Raw genomic sequence first — 26865 nt, 5'->3', positions numbered from 1 at the left:
AGGCTAATTTATGTGTGCACGGTAACATAAAAAACTCAAGCTCAAAGTCATGTAATGTTTTTTCCAAAACAAACCAAAATACAAAGCTAAACAGTTCTTCAGACTAATAGTAATATATGAAAAAAGTTTTTACACCTAGAACGCTTACAGAGACGTTCATTCATTACACACACACGAACAGACGACTGAATGTATATAAACCCTAACAAAGCATCAAATATCACTCTTTATTCATGGCTTAGTAACGGTCAAATGTAGAGGACGACGGATAAGCTCCTCCACCACCACCACCACTTCGGCTCGGCCTCTCATAAGGAGCACCGGCTCTGCTTCTAAACCCTCTTCCCTCATCTCCTCCACGTATGGGCCCACCGGCTCTACCACCACTGTACCTGTCACCGCCTGCACTCGGGACTATGTCTCTCTCAAAGGACCGGGCTTTGTCATAGCTCGCTGGAGGATAACGTTCTGACCCGCGGCTGTATCTATCACCCCCTGCAAACCTATCAGCCGGGGCTCCATACCTGTCAAATCATAGATTTTTAACATCTGTAAAGAAAGCAAGTCAATTTGATAACCTTTAAACATACAGTTATTGAGTTGCTTAAATCTAACCTGTCACTGCCGTATCGATCACGGGGTATGTAGGCTTCTCTGCTGTCAAACCTGTCTCTAGCACCAAAGCGTGCAGCACCATCATATCGATCATCTATATAGCGTTCACGGTCCACATAGCGGTCACGGTCAGCATAACGGTCAACACGCCCATCAGATCCTCCAAAGGCAGGAGCACGAGAAGAATAACCACCAACAGGTCCACCACGACCACCAGAAGCAGACGGACAATCACGAGCCCAATGCCCAACCCGTCCACATTTGAAGCATTCATCTTCCGCAACACGGCCACCTCCACCTCCACCTGCATTTCCACCAAAGCTTCCTTTTCCAGCAAATGAATAGCCACTGTCTCTGCCACCTCTTGAGCCATGACTTTCTCCATCATCTCTCCCCACTTTTGGTTCAGCTCTGTTCACTGAGATAACCCGATCACCAAAGTCCCTTCCATGCATCTCTCTGATGGACTCATCCATAGCACGACGATCAGCAAAAGTGATAAACCCGAATCCTCGTGAACGACCAGTATCTCTTTCCAGCATGATCTATACACAACACACCATAAAAGCTGATTTCCCAAAGATATATTCATACGTGTAGCTAAAACTGAAACGATTGCAAAATCTGAAAGAGCATATCAAGTCCATGTGACATCAAGAAAACACTCATCCGTTTTAAGGTTCACTGCATACACTGTGACCCTGCTTTGTGTAGTAAATAGTCAATCAACCTCAACTTCAGAGCAAATCACAATACAGATCCCCAGAAACTGAAGCAGCTTTAAAGCAAGTCTACAATCTCAAGCAGAGGTAGCAGACACCACTAACAGTTTTTTCTCAGTTCAACAAAGACAACTTCCTCTACTAATGTCCTTAAACAGTATACTAGTTAATCCCTATTCTCAGCAGCTAGGTGATATAGTTACAAATTAAAGAGAGGAAGGTTTACAGACAGAAGCAAGTCAGTGAATTGGCTCTGGCTGTACTCGTTTCCTGATCAAACATCTGTTTCTTCTCAATACGCAGAAATCATCTGGCCTTGATCCAGCAAAAGTCATTCAGATCTACCGGAGGTGACAACTCTTTACATAGCACCACGGCCAACAAGATCAGAAATGCAGAATTCCATCTCACACAAAAAACTTTATCACGTTTCAGAAGCTTCCAGAAAAGATAAGCGCAGAGAATTGGGGTTGGTGGATCTAGAAAATGTGTGGTCCAGGCACAAGAATCATTTTAATTGGCTTAAATTTGTGAATTAGGACATGTGTTAGGCTAGAGAAGAAACACAAAGAAAGGAAAATATCAAATCCATGTAACTCCTACTAACCACACACGGCATGTGAAGCGAGGTGATGGTAAAGCATACAGCCGACAAGAAAGACAAGTAAGAAATCTGGGATAAGAAAAGGAGAGGTAGTCCCAAATGATCAAAGAAACCTTGACATCTCTGCTTCAACTGAGTGTAATTTTCCATTGGGCAGGTCATACTATCCTCAAGTACTTAAACTGCTTGCATTGACGTTGAGGGTATCCGGACGAAACGAAATCTTGCAGAAAGACAGCTGAATGTGGACTGGGCGTATCCAGAACTATGACTACACAAACGTTATTACTGAAGCATAAAGAGTGCGTTTAGCCAGTGAGTAAACTGCAAGGGGCTACTAAAAATCTTCACCACCTGAAGGAGAACGGTGAACGTGGCCTAAACTGGGTAGCATCTCAAATTGACCACTCAAAACCAAATCAGGCATCCCAGCCCAGCTAAAAACCATTGAATTACTAGCCCTTCTTCCTAAAGTAGCCTATTTCAGGATCTTCACACAGAATGTAAGAGCGGTAACAAGGAACATTTTCAGGAAGGAAACCAAAACCCCAGTGTCGGCATACTTAGAGAAGTCAAGAATCACACAGCTCAATCATTGAGTAACAAAAAAAACAGTCTTCCCTCCCAGATCAAAATAAAGAACTTTCATCTAGAAACTGAAGAAACCTCGTGAAACAAATCCCAAAACTGTGAATCCCAAAACAATTCCAATCATTACTGTATTTCCTAAAATTCTTTCTCAACTTGAACCATGTAGCTCTGATCAATATCAATCCCTAATTCATCACTCTAACAGTTGTTTCAGTGATACAATACCAGCATCCAGGAAAAGAAAAAAAAAGGAACACAATCAATAGGTGAAAAGAGAGAAATAATACAAAGTAAGTCACATTTTTCTAACGCTATTTTAAACAATTCACAATCGGCACAAGTAGATAAACCACAATTAACTTGAAAGACTACAAAGCTACTCATAGACATGTTCAATTCTTATCAGCAATTGCTACAGAAAGCTTCAATTGACATATCCAAAATTTCAGAAACACCCAGAAGAGTAGTGCAGGCACAAGATTATGAAATCAACTACAAAAGCAATTCCCTAATTAATATACACACACACACAAGATCGTACCTGACAATCGAGAATGTCTCCGAAGCGGGTAAAAGCTCGTTCAAGGTCTCTTTCTGTCACCTCCGGCGATAAACCACCGACAAAAATCCTACTCCCTTCTTTCGCAGCCATTTTTTTGTCACTCGTCTAAACACCGAAAACAACAACAAATCAGGATTCAGGTGAACGATCAAACAAACAAAAAATCTAAAACGATTCAGCAAAAACCTAGAAACTATCGGATAATTATACGAATTAGAATCATGTTACCTCTCTGTCTCTCTCTCTCTTCTTCTTGTTGACGGAACTCTGAATTTTCCCAAAAATATTATCTGAATCGTATTTTTTGTTTCCTTTGGCCTCTCACAAGAATATTAATGGCAAGACGAAACCCTAAAATGGTAGTTGAGTTTGCTCCGCCACGCACGAGAAAGGTGAAAACACACTACAAGTGTGCCTAAAGGGCTAAAATATCAACATTAGATAGGCCCAGTACCAAGACCAGGTCCAGTTTTATATTAGAGGCCCAAGAATATTCATGCAGCATTGCAGCTCAATGAGGTCATTTAAACATTAACTACAGAATAATCAATCTGTGACACATTTTGTTTCATACCGTTCTCACAAATCTAGCAGTAGCAGTACATACATGTTCTAAGAGTGATCAGATCATCACTGTTTAAAATTGTCGTCAGAGACTATATATCCAATTCGACTCAAAGTGACTTTTTTTTTGTTTTGTTTTGGAGTTTTATGCACAGGAAGATTGTTCTCATATCCACTATCCAGATTCCAGAATGTACATCAGTACATCACTATAATATTCTACACTTCCTTGTGTCAAATAAGGGTTTTTTTTCTTATCGGCTTTGTCAGTGTAAAACCATGTCATTTGGCTCGAACTTCTTACCGTGTTTAATCTTTACAAATTACATACCAAGAAGCAATTTTTTTTTATTCTTTTTTTTGCTTAGAGGGTACGCAAAAGCAAATTTTCATGGTTGTTTAGGGTTTTGATGTTTTATGTTAATAGAATAAATAGCTGAGGTTTTTCTTTTCACTCTAGCCAGCTTTTAGTTTATAACTTGACCATATATATATATATATATATATATATATATATATCCCTATAGAAAATACGTGCGAATAAAATTTGATAAAACTTTGCTTTACAATAAAATAAGATACAAGAAGCTTGATTCCACGTGAGATCCAAGTCACAATGTTTAGATGACCTAAATCACGCATTAATTAATCAATAAACTAAGTTTAACCAGCCCACAGTTTTGGAGCAATACAATCTAGAGAGGAATTGTATTTCATATCATATATTATACCTACTATCATAGTACATATTCCCTATTTATAAATAGTATTTTGCACCTGCCTATAATAATAACAAAATGTTAAATCAAAACTAAGAAAATAGTGATGTTAACATATAACGTAATTGTGTTTACTTTTGCTCTTTTTAAATGCGCATATGATATGATAACGATCTCAAGCGAGTAGATTTTTAGCTATAGATTTTCTTTTTCGATAAACAGTTTACCTGTAGATTGAATAGTCGAGTAAGGCAAGTTTTAAAGTGTAATTGTTTTTTTTAACTGATAATTAACATATAAATATATACATATATAAATAATAAAGACGAAAAAATAATAAAGAGGTCTAAAACAACAATCCTATGTCAAATAAAATAAGGAAAGAAAAAGTTTTTTTTGATATAAGAATTTGGTTTTGAATTCAAGTGGAAAACATAAATGAATTTTTTTTTGAAGCATTAGACCAAAATTTTATATATTATGTAGGGGCCTGAGGCTGATGCATTTTTTTGTTACACTATAGCTAGGCATGGCCCTGTCGATAAATCGTAATCTCTAAATTTTAGAGGGACACATTAAATACATATGAAAATTTGCTGGTAAAGATATCACATTTGAGGTCTTGCATGTGTGTGATTATATAAAAACGAAGCCGTAGCAGACAAACTTCGAAACTAAAAAAAGAAAAGAAAACTATACTATAAATCATGTGGATTAGTTATAATTATAAGCATCCATGTTCCCATGTGGACAGATGTACTTCTTGACCTTACGATGATCATTAATTAACTAAACAAGACGGTAGCTAAATTGCCAAAATGTTTGGATTTACACAATATTTCTATGGTCTAATAAAAAAATACATTCATATTTTGGGTTCTATAATTTAATTGACTATTAGTTGAATTTGATACAAAATAACATAATATTAAATTTGATACAAAATAATATAATATTCTATCTAAACAAAAAATCATACAACTTGAAAATTCAAGAAGAAACATTCAATCTATGGATTTTATTTTATTTGAATTTATTTATAATCAAGTGAATAACTGTGATTTGTAGAAAAATAGTCATCCGATCCGCACATCTTGAGTTTGCTTTAGAATGACTATATATGTTGTCAAGATATATAGGAGAGAAAAAGTGTTAGATTTGAGGTGTAAATTAATATCTCAATACCACTTGGATTATTGAATAAATCTCGATTGGTGCTTAAACATTTTTAAAACCTAACCCAATATTCTTTTGCACATTCCGAGAGATTCCGATAAAAGTAGATTTAGTATATGACATTTATCTATTATAGTAGTATTATACTTTATCTTTGTGATTCCTGTTAAGTCTTAACCTAATATACCATCTATTTTATGTCATCAAAAAGTTATACCTAAAGAAACGAAAACAAAAATAGTAAAATACTATACTAATTTTGTGTAAATAATATTTAAAGTAGAAAAAATACGGACACATTGAATAAAAAACCAATTATATATAATATATGGAAATGTGGACCGATGCAAAGGTACCAGGTTGTCTGCCATGATATGGGTAGATTACTCATCTTCCCCAAACAAAATAATTGTCTGTGAAGCTTTTTACTATTGACAATATTTAATACTTTAATAACAATTTCGAGTATTTCTAACCATTTTGAATATTTTACAGACTATAGTCTAGTCGAGAACTCGAGATGCTATGATTTCAAGACGTATGCTAGCTCCAATATCCCGCCTTCCAAAAAATTGGTTGGTGTCTTAACCGCATTTAAAAAACTTTGATAAGATTATATGTTTACCAATTGTGCTGTCTCTCGTAAATGAATACGAGAATAATTTAGTACTTAAGTATGTTTATCAATCATAATAGATTTGAGATAACAGGGGTGATCTTATTATACTTAAGGTCAATACTTAAGTTTGCAGAGGATTAAATATTTTTGTTAACTAAACTATTTCTAGTGGTTAATGATAAAATCATGAATCGAAGTTGCAGTCGAAAATTCGAATCCTTACTTCTCTTGAACCGTACCACTATATGCATGGTGTCGTGGTATCCATGATAAATATCTCTGAGTTATCATTTAGCTAGTAGTGTATCGTTGCGTCATCATGACGTTTTTTGATAACGTTTGGAACAAAAATTACAAGTCACAATGTTGAAGAAAACAATTATTTTCTATATCTCAAAGTTTTTGTTTTTGTTTTTCCTTTTCAATTTGGTGGCTATGACAAAAATAGGAAAGTTAACAAATTATATGAGAAGTATCAATCAACTTCGAAAAGTTTTCTAATCGTAATTGCCACATTCGTGCAAGTTGTAACACGATGACCATTTCTCTTCACGTACGGCCGACTCATCTCGTCTTTTCTGTAACCCGCTCATTTCTCTCTTTTTGACGTCACATATCATTCTTAAATGATCGTGTTATTCATATTTTTTAAAAAGATTACTATTCTAAGATCCGAATTCACCGGATATCTTCTCTAGTTAGTACTGCTACTGTTTTGACTATTCTTGTATTGTTTTGTTTTTGGTTTGTTATTACTTAATAAAAAGAGTTTTACACATCAGCAAAGCTGTAAAAATTGTTAAATAATATTTCAACTTTAGGAGAAAAGACATCACTTTCACTGGAAAAAAAAAAAGAAAAAAGAAAGAAGTGGGATCCATGAGAATGAAACACTTTTATTGTGTGTATATTTATTTAGATTTTAAAGTGATAAAATTTAGTTATGTTTATTAACAAAAAAGAAGGACAAATAGTAAAATGCATAGTGGGTTTGATTTCTAATTTTATACAGGCTTGTGGCTTTTGATGATCTTCAGGTGAAAGTGTGGGAGACAAGGAATCTCTCTTTCTTCTTGATGTGTACTATGTTTATCAACTTGCTCAGGCACTTTACGTGTATTCACATTCAACAGTTCTAAGTCAACAGATATATGTGTATACCTGATATTATATATATGTATATTATGTTTTCTAATTGGTGGATGTATTATTACACTAATACTAATGACCTCTCTTGGTATCAGGAGGAATATTCGACAACGCTTTAGATGAGCTGAGATTCGATGATAAGTTAAATCCCACCATCACCAGAAAACTAGTAAGTTTAGTGTAGTTTAATGGCTATCTCTTTGAACTTTTTTTCTTCTTTCTCAACATGTCTCTTTGAACTTCATCATGTAATACAAACATATTTATTCTATTTAAATTCGTTAATAACATCCTTAATTTATGACTTTTTAAAATATTCAAATTAGTTATGTAAATTTTCATACATACAAACATGTACTTATATCAAAAGTTTTTTTTTTAACAACAAACATATATCAAAATTAATATTTGATATTAGGGACTGGTAGGACTCTCAGATCCAAAGTGTTGGATCGGTTAAGAGACAATGAACCAGAAAACATGGTTCGGTCCGGTTCAGTCTACCTAAGTCACTGCTCGTCTCTATAAATACCTCACTTCAGCCTCTCCTTCACTTGCACCTCTCACTCTCTTTTCTCTAAACAACTAGTCTTGTGTGCGTATACACACTGCACCCATGTATGTGTACGTACGTACTCCAGTCTCATAAATAATAGCTTTATTAGCTGCATTCATGATATGAAAAGTTACAAGATTGGTTTGTTGTGTCTGATCAGACGTTGTTTGATCGACACAGATCGAAAAAACTAACTAACCCGTCAGTATTGGATATTATCATATTATTATCTTCGACCTATTACATCGCTTATATGTTCACACAATTATTTTCAATTTGTTTCCCTGTAGAATGTGAAAATTTGTTTGTTACGGTCTATAAACAGAATATTCCACATTTTTCTTATGACGCAAAAGGACCACTAATAATTTGACACGTCAGCCCTTAGACTCTTGGAGGTTTTCTCTCTACTTCACCTATCTACTTTCCTCTCATCTCCGACTACTTTTCTCATTCTTCTTCTTCTGTTTCCTCTCTCGCTCTTCTCATATAAAATAGAGATCGATCGATAATATTAGATCTATTATATATATATACCTCTAGTTATTATTTTTCGCTTCTTGAATCATATATCCTATTAGCTGTAGAATAATATTTATATATATACTACATCTCTATATCTTGTGTGTGTAAATTTTATACAAGTTTTCTCGGCGCGCGGATCCATGGAAGAAAGCACATCAGTCGTTGTTTGTGGGTGCAGCACCATTAAGATTCACATGGAAATTGAAAAATCTCCTAAAAATTAGGGTTTTGATATGTATATCATGAGAATCTTGATGATGCTGCATCAACAACCGACGGCTACAAAATACCTATATATAGCCGGAGAAAGAAACTCGAAGATAGTCGTCTTCTAAGTCTAAATCTTTGGTAAATCTCTCTCTCTCTTAATTAGTTTTAATAATCACAATATTTTTTTCCTTTGTTTTACATCTCGATATATGTATACACAGTGGGTGCGTGTTGTATATTTTTCTCGGATTAATTTAGGGTAACTCACGGATTAGGGCGTTAATTACAATGAATTGTGTTTATATTGTCTTTGATCTTGGCTTGTGTGTGTATTTATTAATGAATGTATAATGTTATGTAACGTATATCTTAACTGTATTTTCCAGGATCATATGATTTTGTTTTGTCAATTCATTCAAACAGGGTCCTTATAATGCGCTATGATCAAGAACAACAAGAAGATCGTGAAAACAGATCGAATAATAACTATAAAGTTCGTACACAGTCCAGACTATTTGTAGTTTCAGTTTTACGACTGTCTTGTAGTAACATTTAGTTGATTAGGGTGTCGCCTTCTATTTCTGGGTTATATAACTTAATCTTACATTTTTCTTATTGTTCTAATTTCGTAATATTAGAAATTTGGTTTTCATGCCAAATCAAATCAAACATTATGGTGTGTTGTACATTGTACCAGAACTTTGTTTTCATGTGGCTCAACTTGAGTAATATTTGTCTTTTCTCTTTCGCTTTCCATTTTAATATTTTGTTAGAACAAATATAAGAAAAGATGTGGACACATTTTGTAACGCAAATAATTTTAGGTAAAATAAAAATTAAGTTGGTTATAAGTTACTATTGGTATAGCTAGCTAGTCATGAACAAGAGAGGTAGGTGGAGCACTGATATGTGTGCATGCCATAATCATATGATACGCTCTATTACAATGAAAATCAAAAGGCATCAATACATTCAAATTAATGGCTGATGCAATCCCACGCATACATGATCATAATATTACATATATAGGCTAATATCTACAATCTCTGAAAATATATGAACGTGTACATCACTACTTGCATATATCTATGCAACGACGTATGCATTTTGATTCTTGTCAAAGATTGTAAGCTGTCCCCTCCGATATGATGAACTTAACTAATAGCTACTCCAATGTATCTGTAAGTGGAAACGACCTTTTTTTAGATGTGAATCAGAACAAAATTTTTAGTTTTTTTTTTTTCTTATCTGCAATGGTTTTTGAATTTGTGATTTTGATTTTGATTTTTTTTTTTTTGGATTAGTCTCATGGTTACATTGGTAAACTAAATCATAAAGAATCAAAAAGACATTTCATAAACTTTCTTGATATGTCCATCTTATTAAAATTAACACTTAGCGGAATGAACATTGGTTATAAACTTTTCTTTTTTCCAAGAACATTGGTTATAAACTTATAGATAAAACTGCCGTATGATTTCAACAAGAAATTAAGTTAAGGAAGAATTAAATGCGAGTTGTTTGCCCCCACAAAAAGCCATTGGAGAGATGGACTGATGGAGATGGGAGAATCTTGTGTCAGGTAGGGGCCGGTGATGCAATTAAGGAAATTTTGATTAGTTGTTTTGTCCTTAATTTAGCATAACACTGATGAAAGGCAAATTAAATAGCAAGAGAAAAAGGATTCAAAGAAGAGGTGGTGATTTGGGATCATCACTGTATATTGATATGCAGTAACATCTCAAGTCACACTTAGTAAGCAACAAGTTTTTGGAGGACAATCGGAATAAACATAGAATTCGGACCACCATTCCTTTCTTTTCAGACGGCCACTTTTTTTTTTCTGACTTCTAATATATATATGTATGTATATATATAAATGGTCATCTTTTCGTGGCCACCATTTTTATTTTGTTTTCAGGACTTGATTATACTTTATACATAACAAGATTTAAAAAATGTCCGACTGAGTGAAAAAGTCAAATACCGAAGGTTAGGCTCACGTTAATCGTCTCGTAAAATCAAATTTTATCCGGGGATTTCCCTTTTCCACCACTTGTGCAAACATCAATCAAAACACAAAAGAGTTAATATTCCATATCATAAATATATTGTTGCAGGAGTATATCCGGACTATATTTTTGTTCTAACAGTATATATGTTAATAACCAAAATCAAAGAATAAGTAGGACTTAACCAAAAAGTAGTAGTCCAGTCATATCAAATTACGAGCGACAATGTTATGTAGTATACTCATAAATTAGTTTGTTAGAGATTTTTAAAGAGATCGAGAGAGTTAGTTAACCTGTCAGTGGTCGGATAAGCCTTGTAAAACACAATCTATGTATACTTCATTTCATAATCAATAAAAAAAAGTCAACAAGAAAGTTCTTCGTTTAGGTAATCAAATTACAATAAGGAAATTAAATTCGGTATATGAATTTAGGTTAGGATTTCATGATCTTCTCTTCATTATATATTGACTAATGTAAATGCTATTACTGATTGATTAACCTATGTTTCTCTACAGTCCCTTGGTTATCAGAAAAAAAAAAAAAAAAAAAAAAAAAAAAAAAGAAGTAGGAGTTAGTCTTATCCTATCTAAAGTTAGAGTTATTTCGATCGTTGTCTGTCTGTATATGTGATTCTAGTTTTGAAATTTACATCATGATGACACAAGACTAGTTGCTGTAATGGCAATAAGTATATATTGTTTTTGTCTTTCTTTTATATGTGAACGACACTATGAGTATGTATCTATCAAACTTTATAGAATTATGTATATGAAAGCATTGTTCAGTTAGGCGCTGCAATGTGTGCAGGTTCGCCGTGCCTACACATCAAGTGAAGTACTCTAGGGTTTTTATTTCCACTTTATTCGTTTTGTTTCTAAAATTAAAACTTGGATAAATGTATGTAACTGATCGATTGACGAAATCTTTGAGGTTTACGAATATAGCGTACTGTTATATATATATATATATGTCTTATTCAATAATATTAATTTGTTGTGTATAAGTGATTTAATAATTCGGTTGATTAATCATGGAAATTTTAGCTAGTAGTATACATTTCAAAACGACGAAAGCGAAATAGAATCAGACACGTAGAAGCATGGTGTACCAATAAATACAAAGGGACACGAATCACATGGTAGATAATAAACTTATGGTAGCTATGCATTCATAGTACGATCTTGATATTATGTTAGTGTACTATATATGTCTATAACTCTATATATACATTGCATATATGCTATTTTGAATTTTTCTGTCGTACTAATTGATTGTGACTATTTCACAAAACCCACAAATAACATTTAACTTGGGAAGGCCAAAAAAGAAAAGTCCGTGTTATAGAGTTACTCAGTTACATAATTAGTTTGACATAATTATAACAACATCGACGACTAACTCACAACGGATGCCATGAATAATATAATGCTAGAAGTTGATTGTAAGAAATACCCTTTATATTATAGAAAAAAACACGTAAACTGTTGTAATTTAGTTATTTCTACAATTTGTTATACCTGCTGAAATAGATTAATTCTTTAAGGAAAACATGAATATGAACACCTCAAACTCAATATATATTAATTTAGCTAGTAAATTCGATAACTTTTAAGTTCTAAATATGTATTAAGATAAAGTCTAATACTCCAAATTTAATATTATTTTATTTAATAAATATTTACTTTTAAAAGGTAATCAGAAAAAAAAATCAATATGTACTTAGAAGAGATTCAAGAAAACAAGAAGAGTTTCAAAGATTTTTCTTTAATTTTAGTTTCTCGTCAAACTAATGTTAAATCGGATAATTTGGCACCTAAAGTACGTACCGAAACACTCCTGAATTTGTATGTAAAAAGTATTCCTTCAGATTAGCTTATTTAAGCTGATCAATTAAATTGTTGACAAAAAAATCAATATGTTATGCAGTAAATATTAAATTCTTCCTCTGTTAAAAAAAGAGAGAAATTATTTTTGTTTTCTCATTTTTCACATCGTTCATGACCATACCTCAAGCCCAATAACTTACAATAAAGCCCATTTACAACACGCCCTTTCGTACTTTCAAGTAATTAAATACGAATAACGTATCGCCACGTGTTTATCTCGTAAATTTGACTTCTTTTGTTTCATTACGATTCGGTTACCATCAAAATTGGGCGGGCGAGAAATTAAACCGGTCGTGAGTTGGAGAGCCACGGAGGAGAGATCTTGGCGATGAGTTGCCGGAGATTCTTATCGATCCCGGTTCTTTCGGTGATTCTGGTGATGGGTCTCGTTTACTACGTCACACTCTTCGTTTTCATCGATGATTGGGTTGGTTTACAAAGCTCAGCTGGGAAATTAAACGCCTTCCTCTTCAGCTTCTTGGCGTCTCACTGTCTCTTCTCGCTCTCAATCTGCGTTCTTGTAGATCCAGGTCGTGTTCCTGCCACGTATGCTCCTGATGTTGAGGATTCTGCTTGGTCCAATAGTAACGTAAGCTCCCTGTTTTCCTTTTAATTTGACGCATTTGGTGATTTTATCATTGGTGTGTACTCAAGTTTCACTGTAATGTCTCTGTTCGATTGAGGTTTTAGTATATATGATAAGACAAGGGTCATTATGATGGAGAAGTTTGATCCTTTTGCCTTTATAATATTGTATTCTCATATGTTAGTTGGAAAAGATTAGTCCTTTGAATCTTGAAGAGGCTCAATAGGTGAAAGTCCATGCCTTCTTCCAATTTGGTGTTACAAAAGCAAGGGGTTTCAAATGTTGGTGTTAAGCTTAGGATGAATGGATTAAACATTGATGCTGTTTGATATCCTCCTGTATTGTTCTGATTTGAGTTTCCGGTGTATGTGATTTAATTTATTAGGCTACAGAAACAAGGAAATGTGATAAGTGCTTTGCATATAAGCCTCCCCGGACTCACCATTGTCGAGTTTGCAGAAGATGCGTCTTGAAGATGGTAGGTATAATTTAAAGAAATTTTGTGTCAAAGCCTTACCAGAACCTTGTGTATCTGAGATTTGTTTGTAAACGGTTTTTCTATGTACATGTGATAGGACCACCATTGTCTTTGGATCAATAACTGTGTTGGTTATACAAACTATAAGGCATTCTTCATTCTTTTGTTTTATGCAACTGTGGCTTCCATCTACTCCACAGTACGTAAATGCCATTCTCGATTTCTAAATCTGAATTTTGTTTTTTGGTGTGAATTTCATCTTATGTGTATGATTGTTATTTTAGGTGTTGCTGGTTTGCTGCGCATTCAAGAATGGAGATTCCTATGCAGGAAATGTTCCACTCAAAACTTTCATTGTAAGTTTGGTCTACCAGAAAATCCTTTCTAGCTTCTTCATCTTTAGCAATTAAAGTGATATTCAAAAGTCTCAAAATAAGGCTGCACGCTATCAGAAACATGTTACTTGTCTATCGTTTCAACCAGATTTATCACATATTTTTCTTAAGAATAGAAAACTGGAGATGAATAATTTGTTGGTAAAGAAAGTAAGTTACAATAATATGTGTTTTGTTTACGGTTTAGGTTTCATGTGGGATCTTCATGGTAGGACTAAGCATAACACTTGGGACTCTCCTTTGTTGGCATATCTACCTCATCGCACACAATATGACCACCATTGAGGTATGCTTTATCTTTGCATCTACAGTCTTCAAGCACAACGTGTAATGCTTTATGACAGTGCGTGAAACTTATTTTTTTTTTGTTTCCAGCATTATGACTCAAAGCGGGCCTCGTGGTTAGCTAGAAAATCAGGACAAAGCTATAGGCATCAATTCGATGTTGGCGTTTACAGAAACATCACCTCGGTACCTTTCTCTACATTGACCTCTATCTTTTCGTCGGTTACAATGTGAACTCTAGAGTCGCTTCATCGATTTTTTCTTTTCTGATCAAGAACTTGCCTATGATAAAACTTCATCCTTTTCCCACAGGTGTTAGGCCATAACATGATCAAATGGTTATGCCCCACATTTACTAGGAATCCTGAAGATGCTCTTAGCTTCTCTACATCGAGAGATAACTAACTAAAAACTTCAGTCACCAATCTCCGGTTACAGTTTCAGCTCGGATATGGGTAGGGATTAGCCCAACAATTCAATCAAATACTTGTACATTTCTTCTGAGCTCAGAAACACAAAGCAATCATGTCTATCAGATTTTGCCCGAGAGAGTAGTAGAAAGGAAACAGAGCTAAAGAAGGTTGATATTTATGATGTGACAGTTTTGTAAGATAATGAAAGTATGGTTTTTGATGTGAAGATCATCTAAAATGTTGGGTTTCATTGTTTCATATAAAAGTAAAGGCTTTAATCTGATAATACCATCAAAACATAGAGGCAATTCCTAAATTTAAAAGAGTTTCCTTTATTGGTATATTTGACTACGGAGGTTGCTAAATCTTGTTTCAGTGAAAGAGAATGTCCGAAATTGTAAATTTGTCATCATCTCTGAGATGTTTAAACTCAAAGATCTCACCTTTGGTTCCTCCATACCTCTCCCGTCAAATCTCGAGCTCTTTCTCTCAACCGAGGGAATTCAAATTTCATTCCTTTCCCGAGAAAATATGTTTGGTGGCGGAGAGAATCCGAACAGTCAATGCCCTGAAGCAAGACGGTGGCTTGCAAGAGCTCGATGACTCTCCGGTGTCTGTTGAACTCGGACCAATCTGTAGCGAGAGCCACTTCGATCAGGTGATGGAGGAAGCTCATAAGCTTGGTGAATCAGTTGTAATCGTCTGGTGAGTTTCTAGGTTAAAAAGTTTGCATCTTTCCTTGATTTTTAATTTAGTTCCATGAGATTTTAGATCAAACCTGTTTATATAGAATTCGTTTCTCGATCTAGTGGCCACTCAGATTCTTCCCACGTTCTTGGAGTTCTCATGGTGTTTCACTGTTGTCCTCAAGTTGCAAATTGTTCATAAATGTCAAGTCTTTGCTCTCTTATGTTGTTGATTGTGTATTTGTGGTTGGTGAAGATTAGCTATATGGATTTTGTAGGATGGCAGCTTGGTGCAGGAAATGTATTTACTTAAAACCCAAACTCGAAAAGCTTGCTGCTGAATTCTATCCAAGGTTTTATGAGTCTCTATTCTTGTTTTCACTGAATATTCTTGACAGCGAGTTTCATTCATTCTAACTGGTGTCCGTCCATATATAGACCTTACTTGTGGTTTTCTGATTGGAAATGTTTCTTCCAGGCTGCGGTTTTATCATGTTGATGTCAACGCTGTGCCATATAGACTTGTTTCTCGTGCAGGAGTTACGGTAAGACTATTGTATGAATCTTTCCATTTTGCTACCAACTCTATTCGAAATCAGACCTTGGATTGTTGATCTGAAAACTACTTTACCTATGTTTGGAACAATGGTGGGGGGATGCAGAAAATGCCAACAATACAGGTATTGTATTATCCGTTCATGTATCTTCAATGAAACTTATAACTTGGGTCTATACTCTGAAACACCCTCTTGAAAACAGTTACTGATTCTGTGTCTTTATCTCTTATACATTCTGCAGCTATGGAGAGATGGTCAGAAACAAGCTGAGATTATCGGCGGCCACAAAGCGCATTTTGTGGTTAACGAAGTACGGGAGATGATAGAGAACGATTCAATCAGTTGATGATATTCAGAGTCTCAAAACTCTGCTCTCTTCTCCTCTGATTGTTCATAGTTTTTTTGGGTCCTTTATATGATGTTGCAGTTATGTGGCTGTTCTCTTGATGGAAGATTGAACTTGTTGTAGATCAGTTCTGTAACTGGAGTTCGTTATATGTTTAGTAACATAGATTGGTGGTTAGTAACTTGGTAAAGTATTTTGTTTCTTCCACATGTAAAACAGTTTCTGAATTACTTTGCAATTTCAATCCTTCAGAGGTTTTGGCATTGTAATATTTTTCTCTTCAAAACATTCACACACCTTCTGTTTACTGGCAAAAGAGGCTTTAATCTATAAGCAAGAACTGTAACCTGCCTTTTTATTGATAACTACAACCTTTATTCATCAGCTTATTTAAAAACTAGAGCAAACTATGGTTAATGGGATTATGTTCGCTATATACAAGAACAAATTGCTCTCTACAACTAAAATATTCTAAGTTAGTCAAAAGAATAAACTTATTAATAATATAATATGCAGACTTCATCAACTTTGTGCCTCCATCAGAAGAAAAAAGAGCTCAGAAAACCCAATATTTCTTCTTCTTCTTGCCTTCCGGTATAGGCAGCTCTATACAGAAGAACAAAGCAAGCTCAATAAGTCAAAACTAATTTAATCTAACAGTTGATTTAACATAATCCATAATAAGAAATGTCACATACCTCCTTCAGGATAGATTGAATTGTAATGAACCTCAGCCCAAAAGCTTAAACATATAACTGATCAAAGGTGAATATATGAATTTTATTATATCTGAGATTTCTTTTTTTGTCAAAGGAGAGAATATTTGCAATTGTTGGTAACTTACGGCGATTAGACTTCTGAAAATGCGGCAAGATCTCAATGTAACATGTATCCTTGAATGAAGTTATCACAAACATCCGAACACCAAACTGCAATAACAGCAAAAAAGAAACATAAGCAACTCAATGACTAAATCTTGCCTCATATTCAAACATCCCTAAAGACAGTAAAGAAAAAGCTTAAGTTGTGTAAGTACCCAATCCGCAGCAGCCTGAAGAGTAACATGATCACCCCATTCACCATTCCTATGTTCCCAAAATGTTGCGAAAATCTCACCATTAGTGATAAGCTAAAAGCAATAAACTCTAGTGGAAAGAATTAAAAGAAATCATTTTCAGACCGTTTCATTGCTTTAAGATAGTCATTGAACGCCATTGGAACATAACCTTCATACATCTCTCTATTATACGCAAGCTGAAATATATACGAGAATGTTAAATACAGGAAAGCGAAAAGTATGTCAGACTACAATGGAGGAAATTAGATTCTTTTCATGGTACTATATATCAACCTGATTAACAACTTGTTCTCTGACAAAATTATGGTGTTCTGGAGAGCGGTAAAGCTGGTCTGATAGTGACCGAAACTGAAAAAATGTAGACCAGTAAGAAAATGCTATATATTATTCTGCAAAGACCTTAACCAGAAATGAGAAGAGGAAAAGAGAAAACAAACCTGACAGTTTCCATCTCCTTCAATCTTATTCTCCACCAAGCCATAAAGCTGTAATCTGTATTGTATAATTGGCATACATAAGAAGAGATTTCTAAATATCCATTCAAATAAATCTATAAATCTATCATTGATTGCCAAGTTAAAACAATCCAGAAAACTTCTATATTAACCATGCAACTTGAGGCTAGAGATCTGATTGCATTCAAAGTTCTAGCAAATGAAAACAAACCAAATCCAAGAAAATGGTGACAAGCAATTGTGCTCTAGCTTGTATTGGATACCACATCTATAACATACCTCTGAAAAAGCCGTTCATGATCAGAAATCTGCTCATCCTCTGACGGTAATTCCCCATTAATTTTCGGCACATGCTGCATCACAACAAGTAAAATCAGGGATATTAAACTTATATATATTCTTCTAATAAGTTGATCAGAAACCTCACAATAGAAAAGGGTACTTACAGCAATAGGTATCATTTGGTCCAGTCGCTTCCCAAACTCTGACCAAGATTCTTCTTCTACTTCTACAGAACAAACAGAGTCATCATCACAAGATGGGGAACTTTGTCCTCCTTTAATTCCTATCCTTGCAGCATTCTTATCTTCCATGTCACCGTTATGATTATTATGACTATTACTACTTTCCCAAGTAATCTCTATAGCATCCACTTGATTATCCTGCTCTGGAGACGTTAAGCAAAACTCATAATGAATGATAAAACACACAAAAAACTAAAACCTAATTCATGTATATAGACAAAATTCTCAAAATTCAGAACTATTAACAAAAATCAACCTTGATGAGAGTGAGACCACTCTTGTGCAACAACTGAATCCCGATTATGATTACTGATCCCAGATGCTTCAGCTTGATCAAGCCTAGACAACTCGTCTTGATAAAACTGAGCAATTACAGCATCATTGTCTACATAACCTTCTCTAACATAGCCTTGAGTACCAGCATCTGGCTCAAAACGCGTTACACTAGTGGAAGAACCAGCATTGGTAAGCGTACAAACCTCAAGATCATTAAGACCCCAACGAACAACATCTCGATCAAGCTCATACCCCATTTTATTTCTTCAAATCAGAGAAAAGGAAACAAACAACCAAAATTGCGTTTTTGGAAATTGATGTTGCGTCAAGTATTTTAAGTTTTCCTGAAAAAAAAGATGGAAACAAGAAACGCATGACCACATCAACGAAGATATGATGTATGGAAAAGAAAAAGGAAAACGCATATGGTGTGAAAGATAATCAAACAAAGATCATCTGGAGACTAACCAAACCCAAATTCAACAAAAGCTCCCAACAAATCCAACAACATTAAATAAAATTTATAAAAATATTTACTTTTTGACCTTTTCAAAACGAAGATATGAAAAAGATTGAGAATTTGGAAAACCCACCAACCTCGGGAAGATCAGATCAACTTTTTTATCAGGGAACGAAAGAGAAAGAGAAAGCCTTTAGAGATGGGTTTGGTCACAGAGAGAGAGAAAGAAATCGCAGCCGTTAAAAAATCAACAAAAGAGAGATATAGAGAGAGAGAGATCAAAAAAGCCGGCAGATATATATAACGCCGTTTCACACCGGCGTTGGAGTAATCGGAGGAGGTCGGTTGCTATAAGACAATCTTAAAACCCCTGCTCTGTTTTCAATAACCCCTTCTGATTCGTCCACGTGTCTTCACTTTTATTAAACCGGATTAGATCACGCTTATCTATAAAAATTAAATGGAACACCATTAGTCTTATTTGTCGTCGTGGGTGCATTTAGGAAATTTATGAGTCGCTGTCACGCTGTGATGTACGAGGTGGTTTACTGAATAATCTCTACAAAATCTACAATAGTTTAATTACCTTAGCTGTTTCTTTTTTTTTTTCATACCTCTCGACTCGTCTTCTTGTCAAAACTCGTGATATTTCCTAGCATTATATTACGATTTTAAGATACGTTATCGACATCGTTCGATAATGATGAACTCACGTGTACGTAAACAACATCTGACATAGATTCCTAGTGTTTTCTTACACACGTGTTCGTCAATTCCATATGACACAGTAGCATCGTATGATTCATATCATATTTAGCTCACGTACCCCCAAAAAAGTTATATGTTTCCAATTTAAATACAATTCCGTATAAGACATAAATTTGTTACACACATACTTGACAGATTAAAGAAAGGTTGCGGGTTGGTTCAACAACACTAAAGAGCATCTTGATTCGGGATTTAGATGAAGTTTCTTGGCACCAAAGTCAAGAAAAATAAAAACCCTTAGAATTGGGAATGTTGCTCTAACTGGCTACAGCAATGAAGCTAATTAGAAGATGTTTGGGATTTAAAGGGTGAATAATCATAATGCATATTAACAATTTGAAGCCAATGGTTACGAGTTCAGCAACAAAGAAATCAAGAGTGTGTGAGGCCTTTTCAAACATGGAGACAAGTCACCATCTACAAAAAGTGATCCATAACAACGGTCTAAAACGCTAGACAAGAAACTATTAAAAACCCAACCATATATTAGATTTTACAACAACTCACAACATGTTTGCAGGATTTGAATGCCGGTTTCTTTATGCGACATAATGCCCTGTTTTCCGTCTGTGGCGACTATAATCCGACACAAACCTGAATGACAACCCGCATCCCTCGACCTTGCATTTGTATGGTCGTTCTCCCGTGTGCAGACGCAAATGCTCAGTTCTCGCCCATTGCCATTTGAAAGTCATGGAACATCCTTCCCAAGAGCACTCAAAAGGTCTATCATCGTTATGAACACGTTGATGAAGCACCAGATACTTGTGAGCCCTGAATTTCTTACCACACCCATCGTGTGTGCAACGGTTTCTCTTGTGTGTTTGTAATTTCGCTTTACTCTCGAAGGTCATCTTGCATCCCTCTAGGTAACAACGATTGGGGTGAGTTGTCGTGGGGACTTCTTGGTGACGACTCCCTGAGCGAGCCTTTCGAGTTTTCTTGAGCCTTTTCGCAATGGGTTTCTTCTCTTCATCAATCGTTTCAGTGAGGTTAAATGAAGTTTCACATGTCGCTTTCCTCTTGCCCCTTGACCTCAACCCTTCACAAGGACTCCTTATGAAACCAATCCTACTCTCCAGATTATCATTTGCTTCAGACTCTGATTCTAGTTTCCGTTTCATCTTTGCTTCTCCCATAGGATTGGGAGTCTTGATAACCTCGGTGTTTTCTGAGCTTGAAACTTCGCTCTCCATGTTAAGCTCATCATCTGGGACTTGCAATCCATTTGAAGAAGCTTGATCACCGTTGCTCGAACTTAATATATCGCTACTGGCCAAAGGTTCACCACCATGGGTCCTGTCAACAACCATGCTCTCACTGGCCGTGTTTATTTCAGGAATTTCCATACCCACTTGAGCTGAAGAATGCTCAGTGTGCAGTATAATATCAGAGCACAAGTTTTCTTTCGTACACACAGCTTCTGATCTCTCCACCTGAGCGTGATCACCAGATACAGCTTCTCTTTTGGTTGGTGGCACCATCTGCGATTGCTGTTCATCCTCGATATTAGTGACAGTAGACCTAGGTTCTCCAAACTCTTGGTCACTCATTTCAACCGCTTCCTGAACACCACCTACAGACACATCACTGCAGACATAATCACCAGACAATTTTCCTGGTCCATCATGATTATCACCGGTAGAAACAAGTATGGTCTGACTTGCCACAACATGACAACCTGAGTTGGAGCCATTGTTATTGCTGGTCATAGAGTGTCCTCGGGGCTCTCTAGATACGGAAGATAGGTCAGCAGAGTCTCCATTCACCATACTTAAACGATTTGTGACATTCCCATCTAAAGCTGAACCAAACTTGATAGTAATCTCGGGATGTTCTTGATCATGTGCCCCAGTGAAAGATGAGCTACAAGGATTTTCGGAAAATGATTTCTCATTCCTGCCAATGACCCTTCCAGAGTCTCCAATCGCATTGTTCAACTCAGAACGAATGGAACTATCCAGATGTGACTTACTGGCATTTTTATTGCACGTCTTATCAAAATCTTTTGATTTAGCTAAGGGAGCTAGCTCCTGACCTTGTTCTGAAGAAAGCTTGGGATTCGACTTTTTCTTTCTGGAGTACTGGATGATCTTTTCTTCCTTTCTTCCAGCTTGAGAATCCACACTCTCCCCTAATTTTCCATCTACTTTTACTTCGAGATGTTCACGAGGTGTGAAACTTGAGGTAGAACTGGGTTTAGCTTTTGAGCGTGATTTTCTCTGCAGCCATCTGATAGTTGAAATATCTAGCATGTAGCTCGTGTCGGAGAACAAGCCACCTAGTGACAGTGCATGCTGAATTTTCTTAGTAGGGGAATTTTTCCTCACTTTAACGCAGTACCGTAAATTGATGCCAAGTTCTGACGTCCAGTCTAAGGCGTGGTTGTAGTTTTTTTCATCTTCAATTGCAAGATCAATTAGACTCAACTCTTCTTGAGATGCACTTTCTAGCAGAACATCATCATACCTGAAAGGGACTTTGACCTCCTCTGCCACAATAGCCGCATGTGCCTTGAATTTTTGAAAGTCTGCAACAATTCCAAAAGGTTACAGCAGAATGATCAATAATAATCAACAAATTTTAGACAATTTTGTTTTTCAGGTGGGTGTAAAACTCATAATTCTCTCCTATACGTCATTTTGGCGAAAAATAAAGTAATGATGCAAACGTACCTTTATGGCAAATTATAAGGAACTTCAGTCCACCTCTGGATTGCAGCAGCCTCTGAAGTTCAATAGTGTGTTCGAGGCAGAAAATGCGAGGCCTTATATATCTAGAAGACGTTTTCCATTCGCATTGAGACTTTTCTGATGACAGTGTCGTAAATTCTTGAGCATCTGTACAGTTAATAGAAACACAATTAACAGTCTTTAAAGGCTAATATATATAACGCAGTTCACGACTTGGATAATAAAATGGTATGTTACCTATCTCTCCTTCTCTCTCTGAGAGATCCTTTAATGCTTCTTCAGAAGGCTGTACAACAGACATAAAGGGGAAGCCAAGAACGCCACACGCCACACATGGCAAGGTTCCAGAATCAACTTGGAAATCGTTAAGCAGTCCATCATCATCATCGTAGTATACATCATTCAGCTTCTCCATGAACAAACTCAATTCCTCTAAAAGAGTAGTCTTCTCTTTATTCTGCACCTCCTCGGGTTCATTTTTTGCTTCTGCTGGAGGTGAAACAGCAGAAGTAGCAGCACCCCCAACAGCAGCAAGAGCCAGTGCGGTATGGCGCGGAAGTAAATCAGGGTCCCACATCACCAAACGAGAACTCGGCTCTCGAAGAAGAGCAGATAAATTCTTGTTTTCGTTCAATATATCTTCAACAAAAGCTTTTTTCACAAGGAACTCTCTTTCTTCTCTCTGTCGATCTCTCAATCGGGAGCTACGACCACCTGGTAGGAATGATCGTGGCACTCTGGAAAATTTAATGTTTACAAGAAAATGAGAATTGACATGATCCATCAAAACTTTTAGTTATATGTACAAAGAGACCATGGAAACCTGCCTTGAAACAAAGGACATGGTCAAGAGATACAGCAGCTGCTGATGGGACAGCATGGGGAGATAATTCATGGCTGCCCGACGCACAGCAGCTTCCTTAGCTACATTGAGCCACTGCGGAGTTCCAAAATTAGCAGCTTCCCCACAGTTAAAACCTAGAAAACGTTAGATTAAATCTGCTTAGTAATGGATTCTGAAAAGCTTGTAATTCGTATTTCTAATCTGTGCCAAACTATCCACTTTTACTATGCGACTGAGAGACTACTTTACAGAAATATGATTCTTCATTCTTCTGATTAGAAGATCAATCCTCACCTCAATGCTACGTCGATAAACACCCTTTCTCTCCAAAGCTTTATTCAATTTTCACATTTTCTCAACCACTTTGGAGAGTGCAAAATGGAATGTATAGAATCACTAAGACGTGAAAGAATGTTTGGAAAGAACAAAAAAAGGCATTTTACCGTGGCTGAATCCTACGTGATAAGACCTCGGAAAAGTCACAACAAATTCACCAGGATTTTGTACCAACCTACGTATGCAAACAAACATTAATAAACATAGTAGCAGAGCATGGAAGTAGTTATAAGAAAACATATGTTGCCTCATATCTCCACGTAACAGAAGTGAAAATTAAAATAAAATAAAAAGGCCTACCTACAACAGGGAATGCCAGATGCAACTATCATCTCAGGTGATACAAGAGTTGTCTTTTCGCCTAGTTGGGTGAGAGCAGCTGACAGTGACAACGAGCAGAGAAGATGTAATGAGAAACAAAAGGACAATCCATTTCCTAAAAAGTGTTGCGGTGTCTTCTATCTATCATAGCGTAAAAGCACTACGACCTACGACACTTAACCACGAGTAAGAAACTCCAATCATATCATAGTCAGTGTTAAGCCACACTTTCACTTGAAAAGTAGGAACATGGTACTAATAAAGAAAAAGTCGATGCGGTAATCATTCTAGGAAAGAAACTGTAATCATTCTATGAAATCTCATTTTTTCACATGCATTATAACAATAACATATCTCTATAAATACAGAATCAGTGTCTCATCTTTAGCAGTAGTTTTCAAAAATAACGTACCCAGTTGGTCAATGTTTCTGCCATAAGAATTTTTGCGGATAACCTCTTCAAATTCAAGCGCATAATCACAAGGGACAGCGTACCAAGTCTTGGGTGAGCCAGTGTGAAGATAATTCATACTGTGAAGCTCATGATCCTCAACGTGCCAGGCAAACCAACTGAACAACATACCAATATAAACCATGGGTGATGTAACACCAGGGATGTCATCTGGCATGAAACGTGTAACAGAACCAGGAGAACGCGCAATCGTCTGAAGGTTCCACGAACTGTTGGAGAGCTTCCAGCCTGCAGTACCTTCCATTTCATCAAGAATATCCATGCTCTTCTGCTTGGAAGAACCCTGAGATGATAAACTTGTAGAAGCAAGGGGTGCTTTTTCTACCTCGGGCGATGAGTTTTCACTGTTCTTCCCTGATGGATCATTGATTTCTGTCTTCCTCTGATAAAATCCCCTGCCCCTCCTCTTCCTCTGCCGGAAATGCCTGTAATGTCCCTCTGGCTCACCGAAAGCAGAGCCAGGGACATCATTAGCATACTCTATATATATAGGCTTCTCAGAAGCCGCTTTCCAGAACAATGCCTCAACCACAACAGGTGACACTTCTCTAACCGTTCCCAACTGGCTTTTGTAGAAAGTTTTCGACTTAGCTTCAAACTGCTCCAATGTATATACCCCTCCACTTTGCCAAACCTGCTTAACACCACTCCTTTGAGAAGAAACAATCTTACTCTTCTCTCCTTTCGTTTTCTTAACAGTCTGGCCTAACTCTTGCTGCCTAGTGGTGAACACAGCTCTATCCTCTTTACACACCTTGGAAACGTCAACATCCGAAACCAATTCCGGACACTTCAATAGAGACTTGTTCAAGTTATGGAAAACATACTTTTTCGATGGCTTTGGTAAAGGAGGAATGATCTTACAGATCCCAAAGGCACTAGCTTCCTTTTCGATTTTCGATATATAAGCAATAGGATCTGCGAATTCAGTGTCTGTAGGTCTAAACACAGGTGCTAAAGGCAAGACCTTTAGCCAATTGGGAATCTCAACATTACCCATCTCAATTCTAAAAAAACCAAAATCAGATGTAACCCACCATTAACAAGATCCTAGTGAAAGAAGAAACCCAGTACTCTAAAACCCTAGATTCGAAAATTCCGATACTGAATTTTAAAAGATTGTTAAAATCTTATTGGATTCTTCAAAATCGAGACGAAATCAACAGAATGAAATTGTACGTACTGATACGATCGACGAAAACGGAATCTTCATAGGAAGAAGAAGAAGAAAAGAGAATATTGAAAACGATATGAACTGTGCGGTTGCGCAGCGACGGAGAGACGGAGAAGGAGAAGCAGGAGAGAGAGAAATATATTAAATCTTTAAAATTTCCTAATTTATATTTTTAACGTTCCGTTAGTGCAAGTTAGTGTGGAATAACTAAACCTTTACTAATGTGCGCGTTGTGTCAGGTAGCATCAACCAGCGGTGCGGCGGTTCGTGGACCGAACCGGACTGACTCTAACGGACCACTGACACTTTTGGGTTTTGTTTTTATAAAAAGCCCAAAAGTGATTAATCATAAAAAGCCCAGTACTAAACGGCCATCGGGCTATCATATAGTATAATAGTAGACCTTTTAAAAGACAAAATACAACAAGACCGTTTAAAAGAGCTGCCACAATTTTGTTTAAGAAGACCTCTTTTACAGAACTACCACAATCACAACTTTATCTTTTCAGAAACTAAAGTATCATAATCATTCATTCCTTTCATCCGAGAACGTTACGATCTCATTACAATTTACAAACCAATATAATAAATTCAGCTGTAATAAAGAAATATTTGCGATCCGCCAGTTTTTAAAAGCTATTGTTAATATGACTATTCGACTATTCTTTTTATTTATTTATTTATAACATCTGATATTATTGACTCGACTATTCATATAATGCTTTTTAATAACTTTGACTGCACCGTTTTGAGCTTAAAACAAATTTTAATACGATAATGTTTAAAACTTTAATTATCAACTGGTGGGAATCTATAGTTTTATTCTTTTACTGGTACGACTGACACATCTTCTCTAGTTTAACCTAAAAGACAAAAAAACAAAAGTGTATAAAAAGATAGCAACTGTTTCTCTACGCTTTACCTCACAACAATCCTTTTTTCTAGGCTACTTTTTTCATTACGCTCGTCTTAAAATCCTACTATTTACTTAGAAACATATAAATCTTAGAGAGTTAATTAGTGTCTTAAATACTTTTTCATACTAAAAAGTAAAAACCCTAGTTTATGTACGCTGCCGTACTGGTTCTAAACATATAGTATTCTATGATTTTATTATCTATTTTGCGGCAGAACAAACTAAGCAAAGTAACAACTATCCGACAAAAAAAAAAAAAAAAATAATGATTCAACTATGAATATTAGTA

The 26865-nt window shown here is 35.9% G+C and overlaps 5 protein-coding genes across 11 annotated transcripts; 2 read left to right on the top strand and 3 right to left on the bottom strand.

Moving 5' to 3' along the window:
* Positions 23-3467, bottom strand: LOC104768619 (glycine-rich RNA-binding protein RZ1C-like). Of its 2 annotated transcripts, XM_010492635.2 has the most exons (4): positions 3323-3467; positions 3074-3199; positions 616-1160; positions 23-524 (listed from the first exon to the last, which is right to left on the bottom strand). In XM_010492635.2, the coding sequence occupies exons 2-4, from the start codon at positions 3182-3184 to the stop codon at positions 239-241; spliced, it is 942 nt and encodes a 313-aa protein (XP_010490937.1). In that variant the 5' UTR covers positions 3185-3199; positions 3323-3467; the 3' UTR covers positions 23-238. The 2 variants fall into 2 exon arrangements, with proteins under 2 accessions (XP_010490937.1, XP_010490938.1); XM_010492636.2 differs by lacking the exon at positions 3323-3467 and having other exon boundaries at positions 616-2730; positions 3074-3165.
* Positions 12763-14797, top strand: LOC104768618 (probable protein S-acyltransferase 15). Of its 2 annotated transcripts, XM_010492633.1 has the most exons (7): positions 12763-13102; positions 13485-13577; positions 13675-13776; positions 13862-13933; positions 14160-14258; positions 14348-14443; positions 14570-14797. In XM_010492633.1, exons 1-7 carry the CDS (start codon positions 12842-12844, stop codon positions 14660-14662), a joined length of 816 nt encoding a protein of 271 aa, XP_010490935.1. In that variant the 5' UTR covers positions 12763-12841; the 3' UTR covers positions 14663-14797. The 2 variants fall into 2 exon arrangements, with proteins under 2 accessions (XP_010490935.1, XP_010490936.1); XM_010492634.1 differs by lacking the exon at positions 13675-13776.
* On the top strand, positions 15008-16522 carry LOC104768617 (thioredoxin-like 3-2, chloroplastic). 2 transcript variants are annotated; one of them, XM_010492631.2, is made up of 5 exons: positions 15018-15375; positions 15635-15709; positions 15835-15901; positions 16019-16036; positions 16155-16522. In XM_010492631.2, the coding sequence occupies exons 1-5, from the start codon at positions 15056-15058 to the stop codon at positions 16257-16259; spliced, it is 585 nt and encodes a 194-aa protein (XP_010490933.1). In that variant the 5' UTR covers positions 15018-15055; the 3' UTR covers positions 16260-16522. The 2 variants fall into 2 exon arrangements, with proteins under 2 accessions (XP_010490934.1, XP_010490933.1); XM_010492632.2 differs by lacking the exon at positions 15635-15709 and having other exon boundaries at positions 15008-15375.
* Positions 16590-19455, bottom strand: LOC104768616 (OTU domain-containing protein DDB_G0284757-like). 4 transcript variants are annotated; one of them, XM_010492628.2, is made up of 11 exons: positions 19186-19455; positions 18573-18936; positions 18239-18459; positions 18072-18145; positions 17775-17829; positions 17611-17685; positions 17440-17513; positions 17296-17344; positions 17104-17188; positions 16958-17014; positions 16590-16865 (listed from the first exon to the last, which is right to left on the bottom strand). In XM_010492628.2, the coding sequence occupies exons 2-11, from the start codon at positions 18847-18849 to the stop codon at positions 16816-16818; spliced, it is 1017 nt and encodes a 338-aa protein (XP_010490930.1). In that variant the 5' UTR covers positions 18850-18936; positions 19186-19455; the 3' UTR covers positions 16590-16815. The 4 variants fall into 4 exon arrangements, with proteins under 4 accessions (XP_010490930.1, XP_010490929.1, XP_010490931.1 ...); XM_010492627.2 differs by having other exon boundaries at positions 19190-19455; XM_010492629.2 differs by lacking the exon at positions 19186-19455 and adding an exon at positions 19138-19166.
* Positions 20121-26851, bottom strand: LOC104768614 (probable lysine-specific demethylase ELF6). The gene is made up of 7 exons (XM_010492626.2): positions 24427-26851; positions 23994-24072; positions 23801-23868; positions 23341-23491; positions 22751-23250; positions 22496-22660; positions 20121-22350 (listed from the first exon to the last, which is right to left on the bottom strand). Exons 1-7 carry the CDS (start codon positions 25484-25486, stop codon positions 20360-20362), a joined length of 4014 nt encoding a protein of 1337 aa, XP_010490928.1. The 5' UTR covers positions 25487-26851; the 3' UTR covers positions 20121-20359.

This window comes from Camelina sativa, chromosome 20 (genome assembly GCF_000633955.1).
Source record: "Camelina sativa cultivar DH55 chromosome 20, Cs, whole genome shotgun sequence".
NCBI lineage: Eukaryota > Viridiplantae > Streptophyta > Magnoliopsida > Brassicales > Brassicaceae > Camelina > Camelina sativa.
Note: the sequence above shows the minus strand (reverse complement) of the source record. Positions and strands in the feature narration are given on the sequence as shown.